General features: G+C 49.1%; 1 protein-coding gene across 1 annotated transcript; it reads left to right on the forward strand.

Moving 5' to 3' along the window:
* The first annotated feature begins 6,975 nt into the window (after positions 1 to 6,975).
* Positions 6,976 to 8,645, forward strand: S100A12 (S100 calcium binding protein A12). The gene is made up of 3 exons (XM_004329922.4): positions 6,976 to 7,188; positions 7,763 to 7,920; positions 8,387 to 8,645. Exons 1-3 carry the CDS (start codon positions 7,077 to 7,079, stop codon positions 8,525 to 8,527), a joined length of 411 nt encoding a protein of 136 aa, XP_004329970.1. The 5' UTR covers positions 6,976 to 7,076; the 3' UTR covers positions 8,528 to 8,645.
* The last annotated feature ends 10,311 nt before the right edge of the window (positions 8,646 to 18,956 follow it).

Below are 18,956 nucleotides of genomic sequence, written 5' to 3' on the forward strand. Positions count from 1 at the left end.
GCGGGGCCTAGGCAGGTGATTTTCAAGCGTCGGGTGGGCGGGGCCTCTGCTTAGGACCTGCGGGGGAAGGGGAGAGGCAGCACATGGAAAGGAGGGCCTCTGGATTGTGGAGTTCCGGAGTTTGGAGGTAAGGGCCTGGTTGAGGGCGTGTGGATGGGGTTTAGGCCCAGTGTGGTTGGAGGGGGTCTCAGAGGGAGTCTCCGAGTGTAGAGGTAGGACCCTGGTGGGGCTGTAGGGGCGGGGCTTGGGCTCTGCATGGCAGCAGGGAACCTCCGAGGGCAGAGGATTAGGCCTGGGAGCCCAACGGGCTCCCCAGGTCCCTAAGTGGACAGGGAAAGCACTGGCCCCATTCCCTTCCGTTCCTCTGTGCCCCCCTCCCCGGGTCTCCCCCAGGGTCTCCCCTGTCCCCACTGGACCCCTAACCGTGGGTGGATCCCGCTGGGTTTAGGAACACTCTTCCACTCCCCCAGCCACCCCTCAGGGGTGCCAGTCCTGTAGGTCTGGGCTTTACTTTTGCTCCCCCTTCCCTCCCTCTCCCTCAGGACCCATGAGGCTGGAGGGGGCCTTGGTGGACAGAGCATCAGGCCTGGGATCTCAGCAGACTCCCGGGGGCCCAAGTGGGCAGGGGAAACCTGGTCACACTCCCTTTTGATCCTCTGCCCTCCCAATGGTCCCCCCAATTTCCCCCTTTGGACGTGGGATCTCTTCCCCTCCTCCAGCCACCCCTCAGGGACATCAGTCCCATCCCGCCTCCACTTTTCCTCCCCCCTCACTACCCCCCTTGCCCCACGTCCTACCCGGTCACTGGGGGTTCCTCCCATCCCCTTAGGTGTCCATGGTCCCCCACCGGTGCCTGGTAGGTGTCCTAGTTGTGCAGAGACCCAAATTCTGCGTCCTCCTAGTCCGCCATCTTGACTCTGCCCCCTGTGTCATATTTTTGATTCCACATATAAGTGATATCATGTGACATTTGTCTTTCTCTTTCTAACTTACTTCACTTGGTATGAAAATCTCTAGTTTCATCCATGTTGCTGCAAATGGCATTATTTCATTCTTTTTTATGACTGAGTAGTATTCCATTGTATATACATACCACATCTTCTTTATCCATTCATCTGTCCATGGACATTTAGGTTGCTTCCATGTCTTGGCTAGTAACAAATCATTCTTTTTTTTTTTTTTTGCGGCATGCGGGCCTCTCACTGCTGTGGCCTCTCCCGCCGCGGAGCACAGGCTCCGGACGCGCAGGCTCAGCGGCCATGGCTCACGGGCCCAGCCGCTCCGCGGCATGCGGGATCCTCCCGGACCGGGGCACGAACCCGTGTCCCCCGCATCGGCAGGCGGACTCTCAACCACCGCGCCACCAGGGAAGCCCAACAAATCATTCTTGAAGCACACCTGACTACTCTGCTGGCTTGTCTGGGGCCTCTCAGAGAATTACATTTTTTAGCAAACAAGAAATTCTTTTTTTTTTTTTTTTTGTAGTATGCGGGCCTCTCACTGTTGTGGCCTCTCCCGTTGTGGAGCACAGGCTCCGGACGCGCAGGCTCAGTGGCCATGGCTCACGGGCCCAGCCGCTCCGTGGCATGTGGGATCCTCCCGGACCGGGGCACGAACCCGTGTCCCCTGCATCGGCAGGCAGACTCTCAACCACTGCGCCACCAGGGAAGCCCAACAAGAAATTCTTTAATTTCTTTCTTCTCTGCTTTCTGGAATATTTTGCCAATCACCTGGTTTCTGTCCAGGGGACTAAGACCTCCTGTAGATTTACAGATGTTTGTTGTTTTATTTTGTCTTATAATGGACATATGCTATGTGTAGTCTTTTGTATGTCTGAAAACGATATGGAATGCAGTAGTAAGGGAGGGAAAGAAAACGAACAAAAAGAAGCATCCTTTTGGAGTTCTTTAATCAGTCTCACCCCTTCGAGTGGCATCCTCAAAGGCAGCATGACTATTATTGTTCAATGACATAAATTTACAGTCCTGCAAGATGAAAAAGACCTACAGACCTGCTGTACAACACAGTGACTGCGGTTAATGATGTGGTATCGTGCACGCAAATGTTTGTTAAGCAGGTAATGTCACTCTAAGTGTTCTTACCACAGAAACCAAAACCAGAACTAAAGGTACTCAAAGAAAATTTTGGAGGTGACGGATGTGCTTATGACCTCGATTGTGGTGACGGTATCATAGGTGTTTGCATATGTCCAAACTCATTAAGTTTTACGCATTAAATATGTGCAGTTTTTGTACATCAATTACGTCTCAATAAAGCTGTTAAAAAACCAGTTAATTTCACCTGAAAAAGTAAAAAGAAAGGAAACAGCGACCTTGGACAGTCTCTGCCACACCCAATTTCCTAACATAATCACAGCCTGGTCTCAACATCAGTTGTCTAATTATTTTTTAATTTTTTGAATTTTTTTTATTTACTTTTATATACAGCAAGTTCTTATTAGTTATCCATTTTATACATATTAGTGTATATATGTCAATCCCAATCTCCCAAATCATCACCCCCCCCAGTTGTCTAATTCTGAAGGGCAAATTAGTCCATGATGCTGAGTAATCTGGATGAAACTTCAATTTGAATCGTGACGTGATTTGTTCAGTTGCGGATAAACACACCATTGCAAGCATCTTATTTTCCTGCCATTTGCTCATGCTCCTACCTGTCCAGTTTCTCCTCTTGTGGCCTCCCCATCCCTGAATTTCTCAAACACCCCAGGGGTTTTCTTAACCCATTGCTGGGATCTGTTCTGCCTCCACAAGCCAAAGGGGCAGGGAGCTGGGGTCTCACTCACTTGTCCCCCAAAAGCAGTAGCTTCTTGTGCTTGTAAGGTGTGGTCATTGAAGCCTGGGCTGTGCAGTTTTAGGGGCAAACTGCTAGCCACTGCTGCTGGGGTGGTGCAGGTCCTCATCCACGCCTCAGTGGTGCTCCGTATGGGGCCTGGACCCTCCTCCTTTCTGTATATGTTGCTATGGTAACTGGGTTACCACAAAGCATGCAGGGGAGTCTGTGGTACTGAATGGAGGTCACCAGGCTAGACTTCAAAAGATTTTATTTCAGAGGTCTTGATAACCTCTTCCTACCATGGCACTTTGATCATGGTCATCATAGCCCAACTTGACAGCTTTTTCTAACTTCCAAATTTGGAGGCTGTGACAGGAAAGTGGGGGAAGGCATAGAGGGATTGCTGTCTCACTTCCTGAAAACCCTGGGATACTTTTTGAAAGCTGGTCCAGTGACTAGCTTTGCACCCCAGAATAACTGAGGGAGAGATTTTCCTCCCCCCTTAGCCATAAAAGATTTTTGACATTCTGCTTGCCAAAACTGAGGATAAAGCTGATGATTAATTTTGTTCAAACAAGAAGAAGCAACGCCTCTCCTTTCCTGGCCTTTTTAGCTCTGTCCCCGCCTTACCAGAGAGCCTTTCCCGTCTATGTCCTCCCAAGACTGTAAGCTCAGTGAGGTCAGTACCATGTCTGTCCTGTTCATGGTTGCTTTCCCCAGTGCCTGGCCAGCAGTGACTACCAGATATGAAGGGCCAGGAAGTGTTTGCCAGGTGAAGAAACCCACACTCCTCTTCTCATCATTGCTCAGAAGTAAGAGTGGATCTGAGGCTCTCTTCACATCTCTGGGGATGGTATCCCTTTAGACCCAACGCCTCCCATCCTTTAAAGCAATGTCACCCTCTTTTTCCCTCTCTTTGCTTACCTGGGAGTTTATTTCCCTCCTGGAGAAGGATTTTTCAGAGAAGGTGCCTCTATAAGGGTAGGGCACTCATATTTATTGTCTCTACCCAGAGCCAGGCTCTGGGCTAACTTGGAGGGTAAACCCAGCTCGGTGGGTTGCCATTCTGCCCCTTCTGGTCACCCTGCCCCATTTTATGCTCTACGTGTGCCGCTCCCCACTTCTTGATGTGACTAACAGAGTCATTTCGGTTGCCATGAGTACTTTTTGGGTACTTTAAAGTTTTGGTATCATTTCAATTTGATGTAATTTAGTTTGATAAGTCCAAACTTATAGAAGAATTGCAAGTACAGTGCAGGCAATTCCCATATACTCTTTACTCAGATTTACCAGTTTAATTCATTGTTTTTTGCATTATGAAAATTTAGTTATCTTGATATACTTTTTCGGGGTGTTTACATGATCACATTCAGTGTATTCCTCCTGAAGCTCTGTCTATCTTCTACTTTAGAGCATGTGTTTATTTCTTGTTGAGGTTAGAAGAGTTAGAATGAATTCACATTTTTGCTAGTTAAAATTTTTTCTAATGTGCTAGGTTCCCCACCATTGTCAAGGTATTTTGACCAACTTTATAGAGGAAGTTGTGAAAGTAAATCTCTATCAATTTGGCTCAAAATTTACTTGAAAAGTTTGTTTCCTGTTGTGTAGTATGCTATTACTTTTTGTGCATAATGACTTCAGAGGCAGTAGTATTTTTCTTAATTAATAAACTTTATTTTTCAGGGGCAGTTTTAGGTTTACAGAAAAATTGAGCAGAAAGTCTAGCGAGTTCTCAAATACTCCCTTAGCCCACACTCCCCCAGCTCCCTTGTTATTGACATCTTGTATTGGTGTGGTATGTTTGCTACAATCGATGAGCGAACATTAATGCACTATTGTTAACCAAAATCCATAGTTCATGTTACTGTTCACTCTTTGCATTGTACATTCTATGGGTTTTGACAAATGTAAAATGACATGCATCTACCATTGCAGTATCATCTATATCAAACTATCAACAAAAGAGTTTCCCATACTCTTCATCCTTCTTGGCTGCCATGAGCATCAGCTTCCTACACAGTCTTGGCCTCGAGGAGTTCCTATTGATGGGGAGGTAGGACCAGCCCAAGGAATAGCCAGGAGGCCACCAGTCTCTGGAATACCCTTGGGAGCACCAAGGCCAGCAGCAGGAGGGAACATCACTTGGGCTTGGCCTTTCCTGTTGGGCCCAATCCTACCTTTTCAGTGAGGTCAGGTGGCAGGAAGGAGGAAGGTAAGACAAGTGATATTATTCCCTGTGCCAGGAACTGTGTCAGGAGCCTTCTGTGTGAACTCCCTTGACTTCTGGAAGTCCTTTCTGGACGGGCACAGGTGTAGGGACTGGTGCTCAGAGGGAAAGCTGGAGTGTAGGCTCCTCCACCAGTGGACGCTCTTCAAGACACAGAAGAGGCAGGTCTCTTTGTTCTGCTAGGAGACCCCCAGTATTCAGTGGCCAGGCCCCGGAGGGCTGGCTCTGGGCTCATGTTCATGCTGGCTGGGCTAAATGATCCACACATCCATGCTGGGTGGGTAAGGGCAAAAGTAAAACCAACTTAAAGATAGCACTTTACTGTTTTCAAGCCTTTTCTCATATATTCTGTCAGCTGAGCCTCATAACAAATCTGGGAACTAAAGGAGTCCGGTGAGGTGACCACACAAATGAAGAAACAGGCTCATAGAGGTCAAAGGCTTGCCCAAGGGCACAGGCTGGTCCCTGGCACCCTTCCCACTGTGGCCTGCCAGGCAGCCCTGGTTCTCCCAAGTCCCCCTGCCAGTGTGGAATCCAGGTCGCTAGTCTTGGCCTGACTAGTGCCCCCCAACCCCCCACCCCCATTACGTGTGGTGAACTCTTCCTACGATTCAGGAAGGTGTCTGAACCCATTAGATTGCAAACTCCGGGAGAGCAGCCACGGAATTTGTGCTGCTCTGTCCCCGAGTCTCACACAGTGAGTTGGAGGGTGTGGGGGAGCGTGGAAGAAAGAATTTTTAAAAAGGCTAATCAAGAATTGATGGCATTAGGACACAAACTGGAAGAAAAAGGTCAGGGTCTGATATAAGATTGTGTCATTTACCAAAAATTAGGTTTTCTACAAAAAGTATGAGCATGTAGTATTACTATTATTTTAAAAATAAATTTATTTATTTATTTTATTTATGGCTGTTTTGGGTCTTCTTTGCTGCGCGCGGGCTTTCTCTAGTTGCGGCCAGCGGGGGCTACTCTTCGTTGTGATGCGCGGGCTTCTTCTCATTGTGGTGGCTTCTCTTGTTGCGGAGCATGGGCCCTAGGCACATGGGCTTCAGTAGTTGTGGCACGTGGGCTCAACAGTTGTGGCTTGTGGGCTCTAGAGCGCAGGCTCAGTTGTTGTGGCGCACGGGCTTTGTTGCTCCACGGCATGTGGGATCTTCCCGGACCAGGGCTCGAACTCATGTCCCCTGCATTGGCAGGTGGATTCTTAACCACTGCGCCACCAGGGAAGCCCCAAGCATGTATTATTTTTGATAACAAAAAACTATTCTCATTTTAGGGAAAAATTACAAAATGGCGAAGGTTTTGAAAGTAGACAATTTTGGATTTGGCACTTAGAAAAGTTCCTTAACCTTAACTCATTTTCTTCATCTGCAAAATGGGGAAACGGTTAGCGCTGTTGGAGTGAAGCCTGTTTGGAGAATTAAGTGAGGGTTTGTGTAAGGCAGTGTCTGGCATGATGTGAGTGCCCAATACATGGTCACTTTTAAAAACACTTAGGGAATTCCCTGGTGGTCCAGTGGTTAGGACTAGGTGCTTTCACTGCTGTGGACTGGGTTCAGTCCCTGGTCAGGAAACTAAGATCCCGGAAGCTGCACTGCGCGGCCAACAAACAAACACTTAGACTTTAGTTCAGAACATTTTTAGATTTATGGAAAAATTGAGAAAATAATATAGAGAGTTCCAGTATTCCTGCACGCAGTCTCCCCTATTATTAACATCTTACATAGTGTGGTACATTTGTTACAATTAATCAGCTGCTCTTGACACGTTATTATCAACTAAGTTCCATACTTTATATTCAGATTTCTTTAGTTTTAAACCAATGTCCTTTTTCTTTTCCCAGATTACATGTCTACTTTGGTTGTTTTTATTATCACTATCACTTTTGTTGCATAGACACTCAGCAAATGCCTCTCCCCAGCCCTTCCCTTTCCGGGTAGGAGCCATGCCTGCAGTGAAACTTGTTCTCTTGCAATCTGAGCTGCCCATTTTGCAGTCAGTGCCGCATGTTTGAAGCTTCTCTTGAGCAACAGAGAAACATGCCCCATGGTGAATGAGAGAAGTTTCTTCACTCGAGGTCAAAGGTGACACCTGCCTTATAAAAACCTCCCTGGCTCAGGGCTCCTCACCAGTGCTGCTGCCTCCACACTTCTGTGCATTGAGGGGTAAGTGTCCTTTCCTTGGCTGGGCCTTCAGGGGGCCTCTTGGCAGGCTGTTGGAAGCTACAATCCCCTGCCTGCTGGAGCTGCTCTGGGCTGACTGCATTTTGGGCCCAAGGATGCCAGCTCTTGCTGCCAGCTCTTGCTAGGAAGACCCAGTCTCAGGACTTGGGGATGGCCAAGGTGGGTGGGGTGGCTGGTATCTGTAAGGGCCCTTAAGTACCAACACTTGGGGGAAAGGGAACAGCCTGGCCAACCACAGCACCCTTCCCAGGTGAGCTTGAGTGATTAACACCCTCTGGACTATAGTCCCCAGGAGACGGGGGGACATGGAACTCCGCGACAGTTAAGGCTGATTCTTTTAGACTTTAGGCGGTATTCTATGTCCTTCTCTCCCCATCCTATCTGCAAATGAGAACATTCACCGTGGATCAAACACAGAGCAGAGAGAACGCAGAGCAGACCCAGGGGTAGTCATCCCTTGTCTAAACCTTTGATACGGACAGAGAGGAGAGAGTGGAAGTGCTGTGGGGTGGGGGAGGAACTGCCCCTTGACAAGACCTCCCTTGTCTCTTTGAAGGTGAATGCGAAGTTAGGGAGATGACGAAGCTGGAAGACCACCTGGAGGGAATCATCAACATCTTCCACCAGTACTCCATTCGGCTGGGGGATTATGACACCCTCAACAAGAGTGAGCTGAAGAAGCTGATCACAAAGGAACTTCCAAATGCCCTCAAGGTATGTGATGCTCCTCTCTTGGAAAAGTTGCCCGACCCCCTGCACTGAGGGCAGTGGCAAGGCCTGAAGGATGATGGTGGGACAAGGGGTGGGTTCTTCCCAGTTTGAGCTTCCAAGGATGTCTCCCCCCACCCCCCCACCAGCTGTGGGACAGGGGCTTTGCCTCCCTCTCTGAATAACTCCCACCATCACCTTAGGCTCTGCTCCTTCCTGTCTCCGTAGAGTGGAGAGAGGCAGGGCAGGGCGGGATTGGATTGCTGAGCTACACAGCATCTTCCAGGTTAAGACTTGATTCTAGGATGGCCCAAGACAGCTGCTTCTCTCTGTCTTCTGTTTTCTCACATTGGATTCTCCCACATAGTTTTGGCTAATCAGTTGGTGTTCCCGGGCCTCCCTAAGCTGAGTTCTGAGGGATTCGAGGCCTGGATAAAGGGGAGCTCACTGTCCCTGCTTCCCCTTCTCCAAGAACACCAAAGACCAACCTTCCATTGACAAAGTATTCCAAGAGCTGGATGCTGATAAAGATGGACAGGTCACCTTTGAGGAATTCGTAGTCCTGGTGTCCAGGGTGCTGAAGACTGCCCATGCTGATATCCACAAAGAGTAGAAGCTCTGATGGGCCCTTCCCAGCAATGTCCCCAAGAAGACTTTCCCTTCTCCTCACCGAAGTTTGCCTTGCCTGAAGGAAGCGAGAGTTAATAAAAGTACCCTTGAACAGTTCATAACAGTGTCTGTGTACTTTTTTTCTTTCACAAAACTTGATCCTTCCTCACCCCTGCTGTTCTGACAGTCCCCATTTAGACCTCTGAGAACCCCTGCTCTGTTCATTTGTTCACCAATAATTTATTAAATGTCCCCTATTTGTTCATTTATTCATTTATTTAACAAATATTTACTGAGCATCTATAATAGCCAGAGACCAAAGACGTGAAGTCCCTGTCCTCTTGGGTCTTGCGTTCTACTGGGGAGGGGATAGAAAATGAACCAACAGACAAACCACTAGGTATTAGCATAGAGATATATCATATGATACACTGGTAGGTAATGATATGTGATATGAAGAAAGCTAAAGCAAGGAAATAAGGGGCAGAGGGAAGGATAGGGATACTGTAAATATGATAATTGAGGGATGTGTTTGAGCAGAAATCTAAAAGAAAGGAAGGAGAGCAGCTTGCCGTTGTCTGTGGGTCAAGAGTTCCTGCAGAGAGAGGCTGAGGACCTGAGACGGGCATGTGTCTAACCTGCTCAAAGACCAGCACAGTGGCGGATGCAGATCTGAGGTGGGGCTGGTGGGAGACCAGAGCCTTCAGGAAACAGGGAGCAGGGAGCAGGGGCTTACAGCCTGTGGGGAGGGCCTTGGACTTTGTGCCAAGTGTGCTAAGGAGCCACAGGGGGTTTTGAGCAAGAGAGTGAGATGATTGATTTCACTTATGTTTCCTGTGTGGGTCATGAAACTTGGGGCTGAACTTTGAAAGGGTGTGTGAAGAAGAGTGACAGAAGTTTCCTGTATGGGCCATGAAACTTGGGGCTGAACTTTGAAAGGGTGTGAGAAGAAGAGTGACAGGAGGAGGGGGAGAGCATGAGCTCTGTCCAGCACAGGATAAGGGGAGGGAAGACTTCTTGGGCCAGACTCCCTCCCCATGCTGGTCTAGTCCAGGTTCTTTGTGAAATGTTCCCCTAGGACTAAGCTGCTCTCCTTCTGTGCTCTTCTCTCCTGCTGTGATTCTGTATCCACTAATGTGCTTATTTGTTCTATGTCCATCTCCTCAATGGATGGGTGTGTGTGAGAGTAGGCACTGGGTCTCTAGCAGCAGCACTGTGCCTGGCATGCAGTAGGTGTTTCAGAAATATCTCTTACAAGGATGAATGTATGGGAATCAATAGGCTATTGATTTGATTCCCTGTAAATGGTCCAGAGGGAAACAGGAGGGAGCATGGTCTCTGAGGACAGGAATAATCTCCCTAGGGGGCAAGTGTTGGGTCACTATTCCCTGGTGAAAAGTGCATTCAGTCTGAATGGGCAGAAGTCACTGGGGACCTCCCTGCCCACCAACTCCTGTCTGGTGCTGAATCAGGTCTGGGATAGATGGGGTGTCCCTTTAGTCCAGAGGTCAAGAGGTCAATTTTGTCAAGATGTCAGAATACCTGTATGTTATGGGCTGAATGCTTGTGTGCCCTCCCAAATTCACTTGTTGAAGCCCTAACCCCCAGTGTGATGGTAATTGGAGATGGGGCCTTTGGGAGGTAATTAGATTAGGTCATGAGGGTGGGACCCTCGTGATGGGATTAGTGCCTTCATAAGAAGAAGAATAGAGAGAGATTTCTCTCTCTCTCCATGAGCACACAGCAAGTCTACAAGCCAGGAAGAGAGCCCTCCCCAGGCCCCCAACCATCGTTGGCAGCCTGATCCCAGGTGTCCAGCCTCTAGAACTGGGAGAATAAATGTCTGTTGTTTAAGCTATCCAGCCTATGGCATTCGTTCTCGCAGCCTAAGCAGGCTAGGACACCACAGTCGCAGCAGCCAGGGCACAGCCTTGGCCTCTGGCAGACGCACCAGTAGCTGCTCCCCTGCCCCCTCCTCAGCAGGAGGGACAGGCCAGGAGGGCAGAGTGTATGACGGCATTTTTAAAAGGTGAGGTAACTTGCTGGAGCCCAGGTATGACTGATATGAGGAAAAGTGAGAAGAGAAGCTTTATATTGGGGCAGAGGTGGGTTTGTATTTTGGTTTATTTGGTGCAAACCTGGGGGGATATGGTGCACAGGAAGCTGGGATTCAGGACTGAGGCCAGAAAGTGACGAGTCCTGGCCACAGAAGCCCCAGGGCTGGAGGTCTGCTGGGCTGCCCAGCAGAGGAAACTACTATGTCATGAGATGTGGATCTGAGGCAAAGCTGAGGCAGGTGGGAAGTGTGGAAAGTATGCGAGGAAGCAGGAGCCTGTGGAGACCCTCTCCTGGGGATGGGGCAGGGGGAGAGGCTGAAGATGAGGGTGGAGTGGGATTGGTCAAAGATGAAGGAATTCAGGACCCAGAGAAGGCGGTCTTGGGGCCCAAGCCTGGAAGTCTTCCATCACTGAATGAGAAAGGGGGACCATTCAGGGAAAGCCCTCACTCGCTGAGTGACCTTGGGAAAAACAGTTTGCCTCTCTGGATCTCTGTCCTCATTTTTGAAGAATTCAAAGGAATTTGGTGAATTCATTTGAAGAGTTTAGACTAGGTGAACACTCAGGTGTCATCCAATTTTAATGTTCTGAGATACTTGGATGGGATGGAGAACTTTGAGTAGGATCTAGAATGAAGTTATATTTGGGCACTGAAAGGGTAGTGGCCCAAGTATGAAGATTAAAGTTATATTTCTGGATTCAGATCCTAGTTTTACCACTTACTAATTGTGAGACCTTGAGCAAGTTACTTAAAATATCTAAGCCTCAGTTGCCCCATCAATAAAATGGGAATAAAAGCAGCACCTTTCCCAGAGTTGAGGTGAGGATTAGATAACCTAGCAACACGTGTAAAGCACTTAGCACAGCATCTGATGCTGAGTAAGCACTCACTAGGTATTAGCATTAATAGTAAAATACTAATTTATATAGGAGGTTTTAGTTACAGTTGGTCAGCTATCTTCTCTCTGCTGCAGCCACAACAGGTAAAGGTTATTTTAAACCAAAGCACAGATTTAGGTTACATTTTAGGGGTAACTTGGGTAAAGTTGACCAGTATTAAACAAGTAACTAAGGGCAGTTAGGTGCTGTCTTTCTCTAAAGGCCTTTAAACGAAAGGCCAGAGCAACAAGCTGTGCCCTTGCTTAATGCATTCATGTGTATCTGTGGCCACTCTGATGTATATGGTAATGTTAGCATCTGGTAAAAACCAGCAACCAACCAACCAACCAACTAACCAACCAACCAACAAACCAGCAACCAACCAACCAACCAACCAGCCACCAACCAGCCATCCAGCCAACCACCCAACCAAACAGCCATCCAGCCAGCCATCCAGCCAACCATCCATCCATCCAGCCAGTCAACTAACCAACCAACCAGCCAGCCAGCCAACCACCCACCCACCCACCCAACCAACCAACCAATAAGAACAAAAGCGAGCACATTTGCTATTGTGAAAACAATCACAGCCATGATTTTGTTTCAAAATAGCCAACTGAACCACAAATTGAACTTCAATCATATTTAGAAAAATGTTAAGGGTCCCCAAACGTGGTCAAAATCCATCTGTTGGAGAGGCACCCAAGGCTGATGAAAAGAGCCTTCAACCTGGAATAAAATGTACTAAGTTAGCCTCCCGGCTCAACTGCTTCTTGGCTCTGTGAGTTTGAGCAAATGACCTTGCTTCTCTGAGCTGGTCTCTCATCTTTAAAGTGCGATGTTTGGACCAGGTGATCTCTGGTCCCTTCGTCAAAATGCAGAGCCTGGTCCCCGGACGATGGCAGGTAGCACGAAACAAGCAAACAGATACGAGGACAGTTAGAACCACAGGACCACAGAGATTGGACATGTCCTCTCCAGTATCTCGCCATTGACCTCCTGTCCACCGCCATAAGCCCTAGTCTCCAGCCATTCCAGAACGTTCTCCAGTTTCCCCATGGACTGTCAGACTTCTTGGATTTTGCACCTGCTGTCCTACTGTTCTCTTTGTCTGAAGTGCCCTCTTTTCCCTTCATTCACAAACATTTAAAAAGTGTCTGGGGCTTCCCTGGTGGCGCAGTGGTTGAGAGTCCGCCTGCCAATGCAGGGGATGCGGGTTCGTGCCCTGGTCCGGGAAGATCCCACATGCTGCGGAGTGGGCCCGTGAGCCATGGCCGCTGAGCCTGTGCGTCCGGAGCCTGTGCTCCGCAATGGGAGAGGCCACAACAGTGAGAGGCCCGCATACCGGAAAAAAAAAAAAAAAAGTGTCTGATACCCTGCTGTAGTTACCAAGCTACCGGGCCCTTCGTTGGCTCTGGAACTCCTGGTCACCCACCAAGGCCCAATCAAAATGGCACAACCTCCAGGGAGCTCTCCTGCTCACACCCCCTCCCATATTTCCACTCTTATCCAGAGTGGCTTTCAACTTGGGCACTCTAGGACTTACCTTCCTGTCCTGCCGACAGGCTGCTTTGGGGATGATGAGTCTGACAGAGCCCTCTGGGCAAGAGTGTTAGTATGTGATAAGGGACCCCAAGCGCTCTCTCAGGTGCTCTGTTTGCACCCATGCCCTTTGGGAGGATGTTGCAGGCCGGTAGGCTGTTGCACATTGTGAGTCAAGCCAACTTGCATATTGGGGCTTTGGAAGTCAGGAGAAGGATCTGGATTCAATGGGATGGTTACAGGGACCCCCTGGTGCAAGAATGGCTAGGACTCTTCATATAACTTGGTCAATATAAAAGTCTTCAAAGTTAAAAGGAAGCAAAGCAGGCTGTGAAGGGCAAGGCCCTGACTTCCTATGCTTCTCTGATTTCTCTCATTACCTAACCCAGCCCCAGGCAAGCAGAACCCTCGCCCTTTCAGCATTAGCCTGAGGAATGTTTCCTTAATCCTTCCTCCCCCGCAGGCAGGCCTGCACTTGCCCAAGAAGACAGAGGAAAAGCACCTCCTCTGTGCTCCCGGGGCATCTGGTCCTTATTACCGTTGCTTTTCTTTTGGCCACAACGTAATATTGAAAATAGCTATTTAGGTGTCTGTTGCCCCCATTAGGTTGAAGGCTCCTTGAGGGCAGGGGACCTAGCAGAGTGTTTAACACAAAGACTGGGCTCAATAAATCCCTGCAACAGCCTCCAACCTGGTCCCCAACCCCTCATCCACACAACAGCCAGCATGATGGCCAAACATAATTCATGTGTCACTACCTGACGAAGACCCTCCAGACTTTCTCCAGTGCTTTTTGTCACCCAGGTCTCATTTCCATTGTCACCTCCCCAGGGAAGCCCTGTCTGGTTCCCCAGCCCAGCTAGTAGTTGTTCTAGCACGTCTTCCTCTTGCAGTGGAGCTCATACCCACCTGGAATGATCTGTTCTTTCTTCCGCCATTTGTTTCTTGCCTGAGTCTCCCTAAGCATAAGCTCCAACCGAACAGGGACCTGCTGTGTTTTACGGGCTTGTGACAGTGTCCTGCCTACCGGGGTCCTTTAATGAATGAATAACTGATGAATGTTGGTTTAGTAGAATTGAGTTACTGTTTGCTAACTGAAGGGACCAACAGCTAAAAAGTGAGATGCTTGTGATGGAGGGTGGGGGGAACTGGCAGCAAATATGCCCCATCACAGAAGGCTTTGGAGACCTTGCTGTGGAGAGGACATGCTCCCGCTTCTCTTTTCCAGGCTCAATGCTCTCAAGCCTTCAACTGTTTCCCTTTGTGATTTTCTCCTTTCATTGTTAATGGGCATCTTGAAAGCTGAGCATCTTTTGTTTTGGAGGCATCATCCCTGGTGAGATGTGACCCTGAGTTACATCTCAAAGGCATTCCCCTCCCTGGCAGCACCCAAGCACCTTGGGACTGCACCTCAGCCCTGAGACCAGGAGGGCAGAAAGCAGCAAGTGAGGGAGAGACTCAGAGAGAATGTAGGAAGGGAAGATAGAGAAAGAGAGGGACAAACCAAGAAGGAGAGGGAGAAGAGAGGAGGGGGATGGACGGAAGTGAGCTGGGTTGCCCCGTGCCCCAAGCCGGAATCCTGCCACCTTGATGCACCCGTCCGGGGATCATCCTCCTCTTCACCCCTCGCCTCAGGTCTTGGCAACAGTCCCCCTCTCACTGTACAATCTCACCATACATGTGACAATTCTGGGTACATGGGCAAAAGTGGGAGAGTTCGCAGAGAAAAGGGAAACCCTGGGACGCTCACAGGAGGCCAGCCGTCCCCTGGTGTCCACTTTCCCTGTCTTGTGTGTGCAGTGGGGACCTCTGAGGACAGGGGTTGGGGGTCCAGTTTGGCCAGGAGGATGACCTGAGTCTTGGGGTAGAGGAATTGTTTCAGGCCTGAGTCCCAAGAGGCAACAGGACTTGAGCAACAAATTGTTTCAGTTCTGTTGTCCCTTTGGTAATTGGAGTGTCAAAATCTATGACACTGGGCTTTCTAAACCATGTTTTCAGTAATTCCTGGGAGGGGGCAGGGTGTAGAGGTTGGATTCTGGAGTGTACTTCACAGAAGGGCTTGTGTCAGGCTTGCGTAAGATTGCCTCAGCCGGCTGGTGAAAGCTGAGGCATTTCTTTCTGGCAAGGTCTTGGGAAACAGCACACAATTCTCTTCTTCCTCTAGGGGTTGTGGGGCATGCCTGCCTTGCTGACTTGGGGCCTGGGTAGTTTGAGACCCTGGCTGAAGGCATCATCTTCTCTGAGAAGTACCACCTCGGGCTCTCCTAGCCTCACCTGGACTATCGCAGCAGCCTCCTAACCTGTCTCATTTCCACCCCAAATCATCCCACACACCACAAACAGACTTTTCTAAAATACAAGTATGATTATATCATTTCCCTCCCCAAACCTCCACTGCTTCTGCCCTCCGTTCTCCGGATGAAATTGTAGCTCTGTGGCCTAGTGTCTGTCCCCCTCTCCTCTGCATCTCCCACCTCCCCCTTTTCCACCCCCAGGGGTCCTCATTGTTGCTCAAACCCCACATCTGACCACGTCCAGGCCTTTGCACACATGCTCTCCTCCTCCTGAAGCATCTGCACGTTTTTCCCGGGATGCCTGTGGCCACCAGACTTAACTCATGCCCCGCAGGGAGACCGCCCAGCTGAAGGACAGCCCTCCTATCTCTAAACCTCACAGAACTTTATCCCTTTCTGGCCTTTCATTTTTTTATATCGGAATCATTTGAGGAGCTGTCTTGTCTGCCCTGCAGTCCTGGGAGTTCCTTAATGACAGAATGAAGCCATATTTATCATGGGGGCCCCTCAGAGCATTATACAGAGCCCGACATACAGCAAGTCTGGTGTTAACGTCTGATGAGTGAATGAGAAGACAAATGAGTAGATGCTATAAGAATTCATCTCTGTGGCCAGTTCTGGAAGCATTTCATACCACCGAGGCCCCAGAACATGTTCTGAGCGTTGTTAAGCCTCTGGGCAGCATCCAGCAGCTGCCACTGTACTTCTTCACCATGCCCAGAAAGGTACACAGAAGTTCAGGTTCCACTGCCAAGGAGGGCAACTCCCTCTTATAGGAACTGAGGGACAGGCATCTGACAACAGGCTTTCTCTGTTCTTTAATCACTGTTATGCTGGGGAACCCCCAAAGCTTTTGTTCCTTGAAAGGACTCATTAATCCTAGAGGTAGTCAGCAATTTTCACTTGGAGTGGGAATCTTAACCTTCACCCTGACACTCTTATTCTTTACCTGAGGGAAGAATCCAGCTCTTCTCTACTCAATAAAACCAGTCTTTTTGGGGGTGAAGGGGACTAATGGGATGGAAGGGCTAAGTCACCTCGATCAGCTCTTTTTTAAGAAAATCCTACAGGGCTTTGTGAAAGTGGATTGCTGTAGACCTTCCCGCGGGGCCTAGAACAGCCTCCTCCTCTCAGACCAAGCTAGCAGAGAGATAGGCAAAAGGGGGAACACTTGGGATCAATGAAGCTCTGTCCCCTGCCATCCTGATGCCCAGTGGCTCCACCATCTCCTGGCCTCCAGATCGCCAGACCAAGGGCACAGCCTTTATGCCCAAAGCAGTCCCCACCTTACCCTCTCCTCATGCAAGCTCCAGCTTCACCCTCCAGCTCCACAGGGTCCTAGGACCACCCTACCTTCCCTTGCCCATTTGAAATGCTCACTGAGAGCTTTTTCCACGTTGGTACCTGGGGACATGGGACAAATCAGCCATTGTCCCTGCATCCAGGGCCACTGCCAGATTTGCAGATAAGGGGTTACAGTTCCCTATTGCAAGTGCAAAGGTAGACGTACCGGAGAGTTCTACGGGCCTGGAGGAGGAAGCCCCCATGGGCTTGAGGAAGGTGGGTGGTCAGGGGAATCTTCATGGAGGTGGTGACATAGGTTCTAGGACTTCATGGGCCCTAAGGGACTCACTAGAGATCTCAGGGTGGGGAGAGCATTCCTGGTACAACTGTGTAGAGGCTGTAGGAAGCCTGGATGTGATTTTGAAGAAGTGGATGGGTAGCTGCGTGCGTGGAGGAGGTTAGATTTATTCTGCATCCCCAGTGGTGTGGGAGGAAACCAGGGTTAATGCTTGGCAGGCGTGAGGAGACAGATTTTGGCTCCGTGTAATGAAGGACTTTCTAAGTGTCAGCACCAAAGGAGGATGCTCCCTTACCTGGAGGAGTTCAGGCAGAGCTGGGCCAAGCGCATGGCAGGGATGCTGGGGAGAATCACTCAAGCATGAGGGTGAGGCAGGTTGGGTTAAACAAATAATGTTCAAACTTTTTTCAAGACAAATCGCTTTATTCAAATGGAAGCTTCTAGTGTGCAGCAGATGAAGGCAGAATTGGTAAGACTGAATAAAGCTGAGGAGGGGGCTCCAGAGTCCCATCCCCTTGCTGCCCTTACCTTCCCGTTTGAGATGCCATGATGACATCCAGAACCTTCTGGATTTTTTTTTTTTTTTTGCCGTACGCGGGCCTCTCACTGTTGTGGCCTCTCCCGTTGCGGAGCACAGGCTCCGGATGCGCAGGCTCAGCGGCCATGGCTCACGGGCCCAGCCGCTCCGCGGCATGTGGGATCTTCCCGGACCGGGGCACGAACCCGTGTCCCCTGCATTGGCAGGCGGACTCTCAACCACTGCGCCACCAGGGAAGCCCTGGATTTTTTAAAATACATTTTTATTGGAGTATAATTGCTTCACAATACCATGTTAGTTTCTGTTGCACAATAAAGTGAATCAGCCATATGCATACACATGTCCCCATATTCCGTCCCTCTTGAGTCTCCCTCCCATCCTCCCTATCCCACCTCCTAGGTCAATGCAAAGCACCGAGCTGATCTCCCTGTGCTATGCTGCTGCCTCCCACCAGCCAAATATTTTACATTCGGTCGTGTATATACGTCGATGCTACTCACTTCGCCCCAGCTTCGCCCTCTCTCTCCATGTCCTCAAGTCCATTCTCTATGTCTACCTCTTTATTCCTGCCCTACAACTAGGTTCATCAGTAACATTTTTTTTTTTTTAGGTTCCATATATATGTGTTAGCATACGGTATTTGTCTCTCTCTTTCTGACTTACTTCACTCTGTATGACAGACTCTAGGTCCATCCACCTCTCTACAAATAACTCAATTTCGTTTCTTTTTATGGCTGAGTAATATTCCATTGTATATATGTGCCACATCTTCTTTATCCATTAGTCTGTAGATGGACATTTAGGTTGTTTCCATGTCCTGGCTATTGTAAATAGTGCTGCGATGAACATTGTGGTGCATGTCTCTTTTTGAATTATGGTTTTCTCAAGGTATATGTCCAGTAATGGGATTGCTGGGTCATATGGTAGTTCTATTTTTAGTTTTTTAAGGAACCTCCATACTGTTTTCCATAGTTAGGGTCTTCTGTTTTTTTTTTTTTTTTCACAGTGATTGAGGCATTTTATTGAAGCTTTGGCGACTGGTTGTGGGGACATTTTGCTGGTTTTAAGCCCACCTCCTCTCCCTCCTTTCTCTACACCTGCCCCCAAGAAGGGAGCCTGGAGCATGTGGGGAATTTTAGAACATCTATACAGTCAGTATTTGTTGAGAACCTACCGTGTATCAGCCACCTCTCTAGGTGCTCGGAATAAAGCAGAGAATAAGACAGATGCCATGGACTTGACCTCGTGGAGTTCACAGTCTAGTGAGGAAGCAGAGTCATAGACATATTTATGACACATTGTGTGGGCAGAGGGGTTGGGGGGAGCCTACCCTACCTGAGGTATCTAGTCCTGGCCAGGCCACTGGTAGAACCCAGGCCTCCCAGCTCTCTTTCTCCTGCACCAAGCTGCACAGCAGGGACGTGAGGGTGGGTTAGCAGGGCTGTCAGGAGATGAGTCTCCCCACCTATGGGATCCCCCAGGGGCTGGGGGCTTCTGAACCCTTCTCCCCAAGCTCACAGCCTGGAGTGGTTCCTGGAAGC

This window comes from Tursiops truncatus, chromosome 1 (assembly GCF_011762595.2).
Source record: "Tursiops truncatus isolate mTurTru1 chromosome 1, mTurTru1.mat.Y, whole genome shotgun sequence".
Lineage (NCBI taxonomy): Eukaryota > Metazoa > Chordata > Mammalia > Artiodactyla > Delphinidae > Tursiops > Tursiops truncatus.

Bases quoted from the DNA above. Each gene is read 5' to 3' on its own strand.
- S100A12 (XM_004329922.4), top strand. From the start codon at position 7,077: ATGAGAGAAGTTTCTTCACTCGAGGTCAAAGGTGACACCTGCCTTATA. The intron at 7,189-7,762 runs GTAAGTGTCCTT...GTCTCTTTGAAG, and splicing joins ACACTTCTGTGCATTGAGGG to GTGAATGCGAAGTTAGGGAG. The intron at 7,921-8,386 runs GTATGTGATGCT...CCCTTCTCCAAG, and splicing joins AACTTCCAAATGCCCTCAAG to AACACCAAAGACCAACCTTC.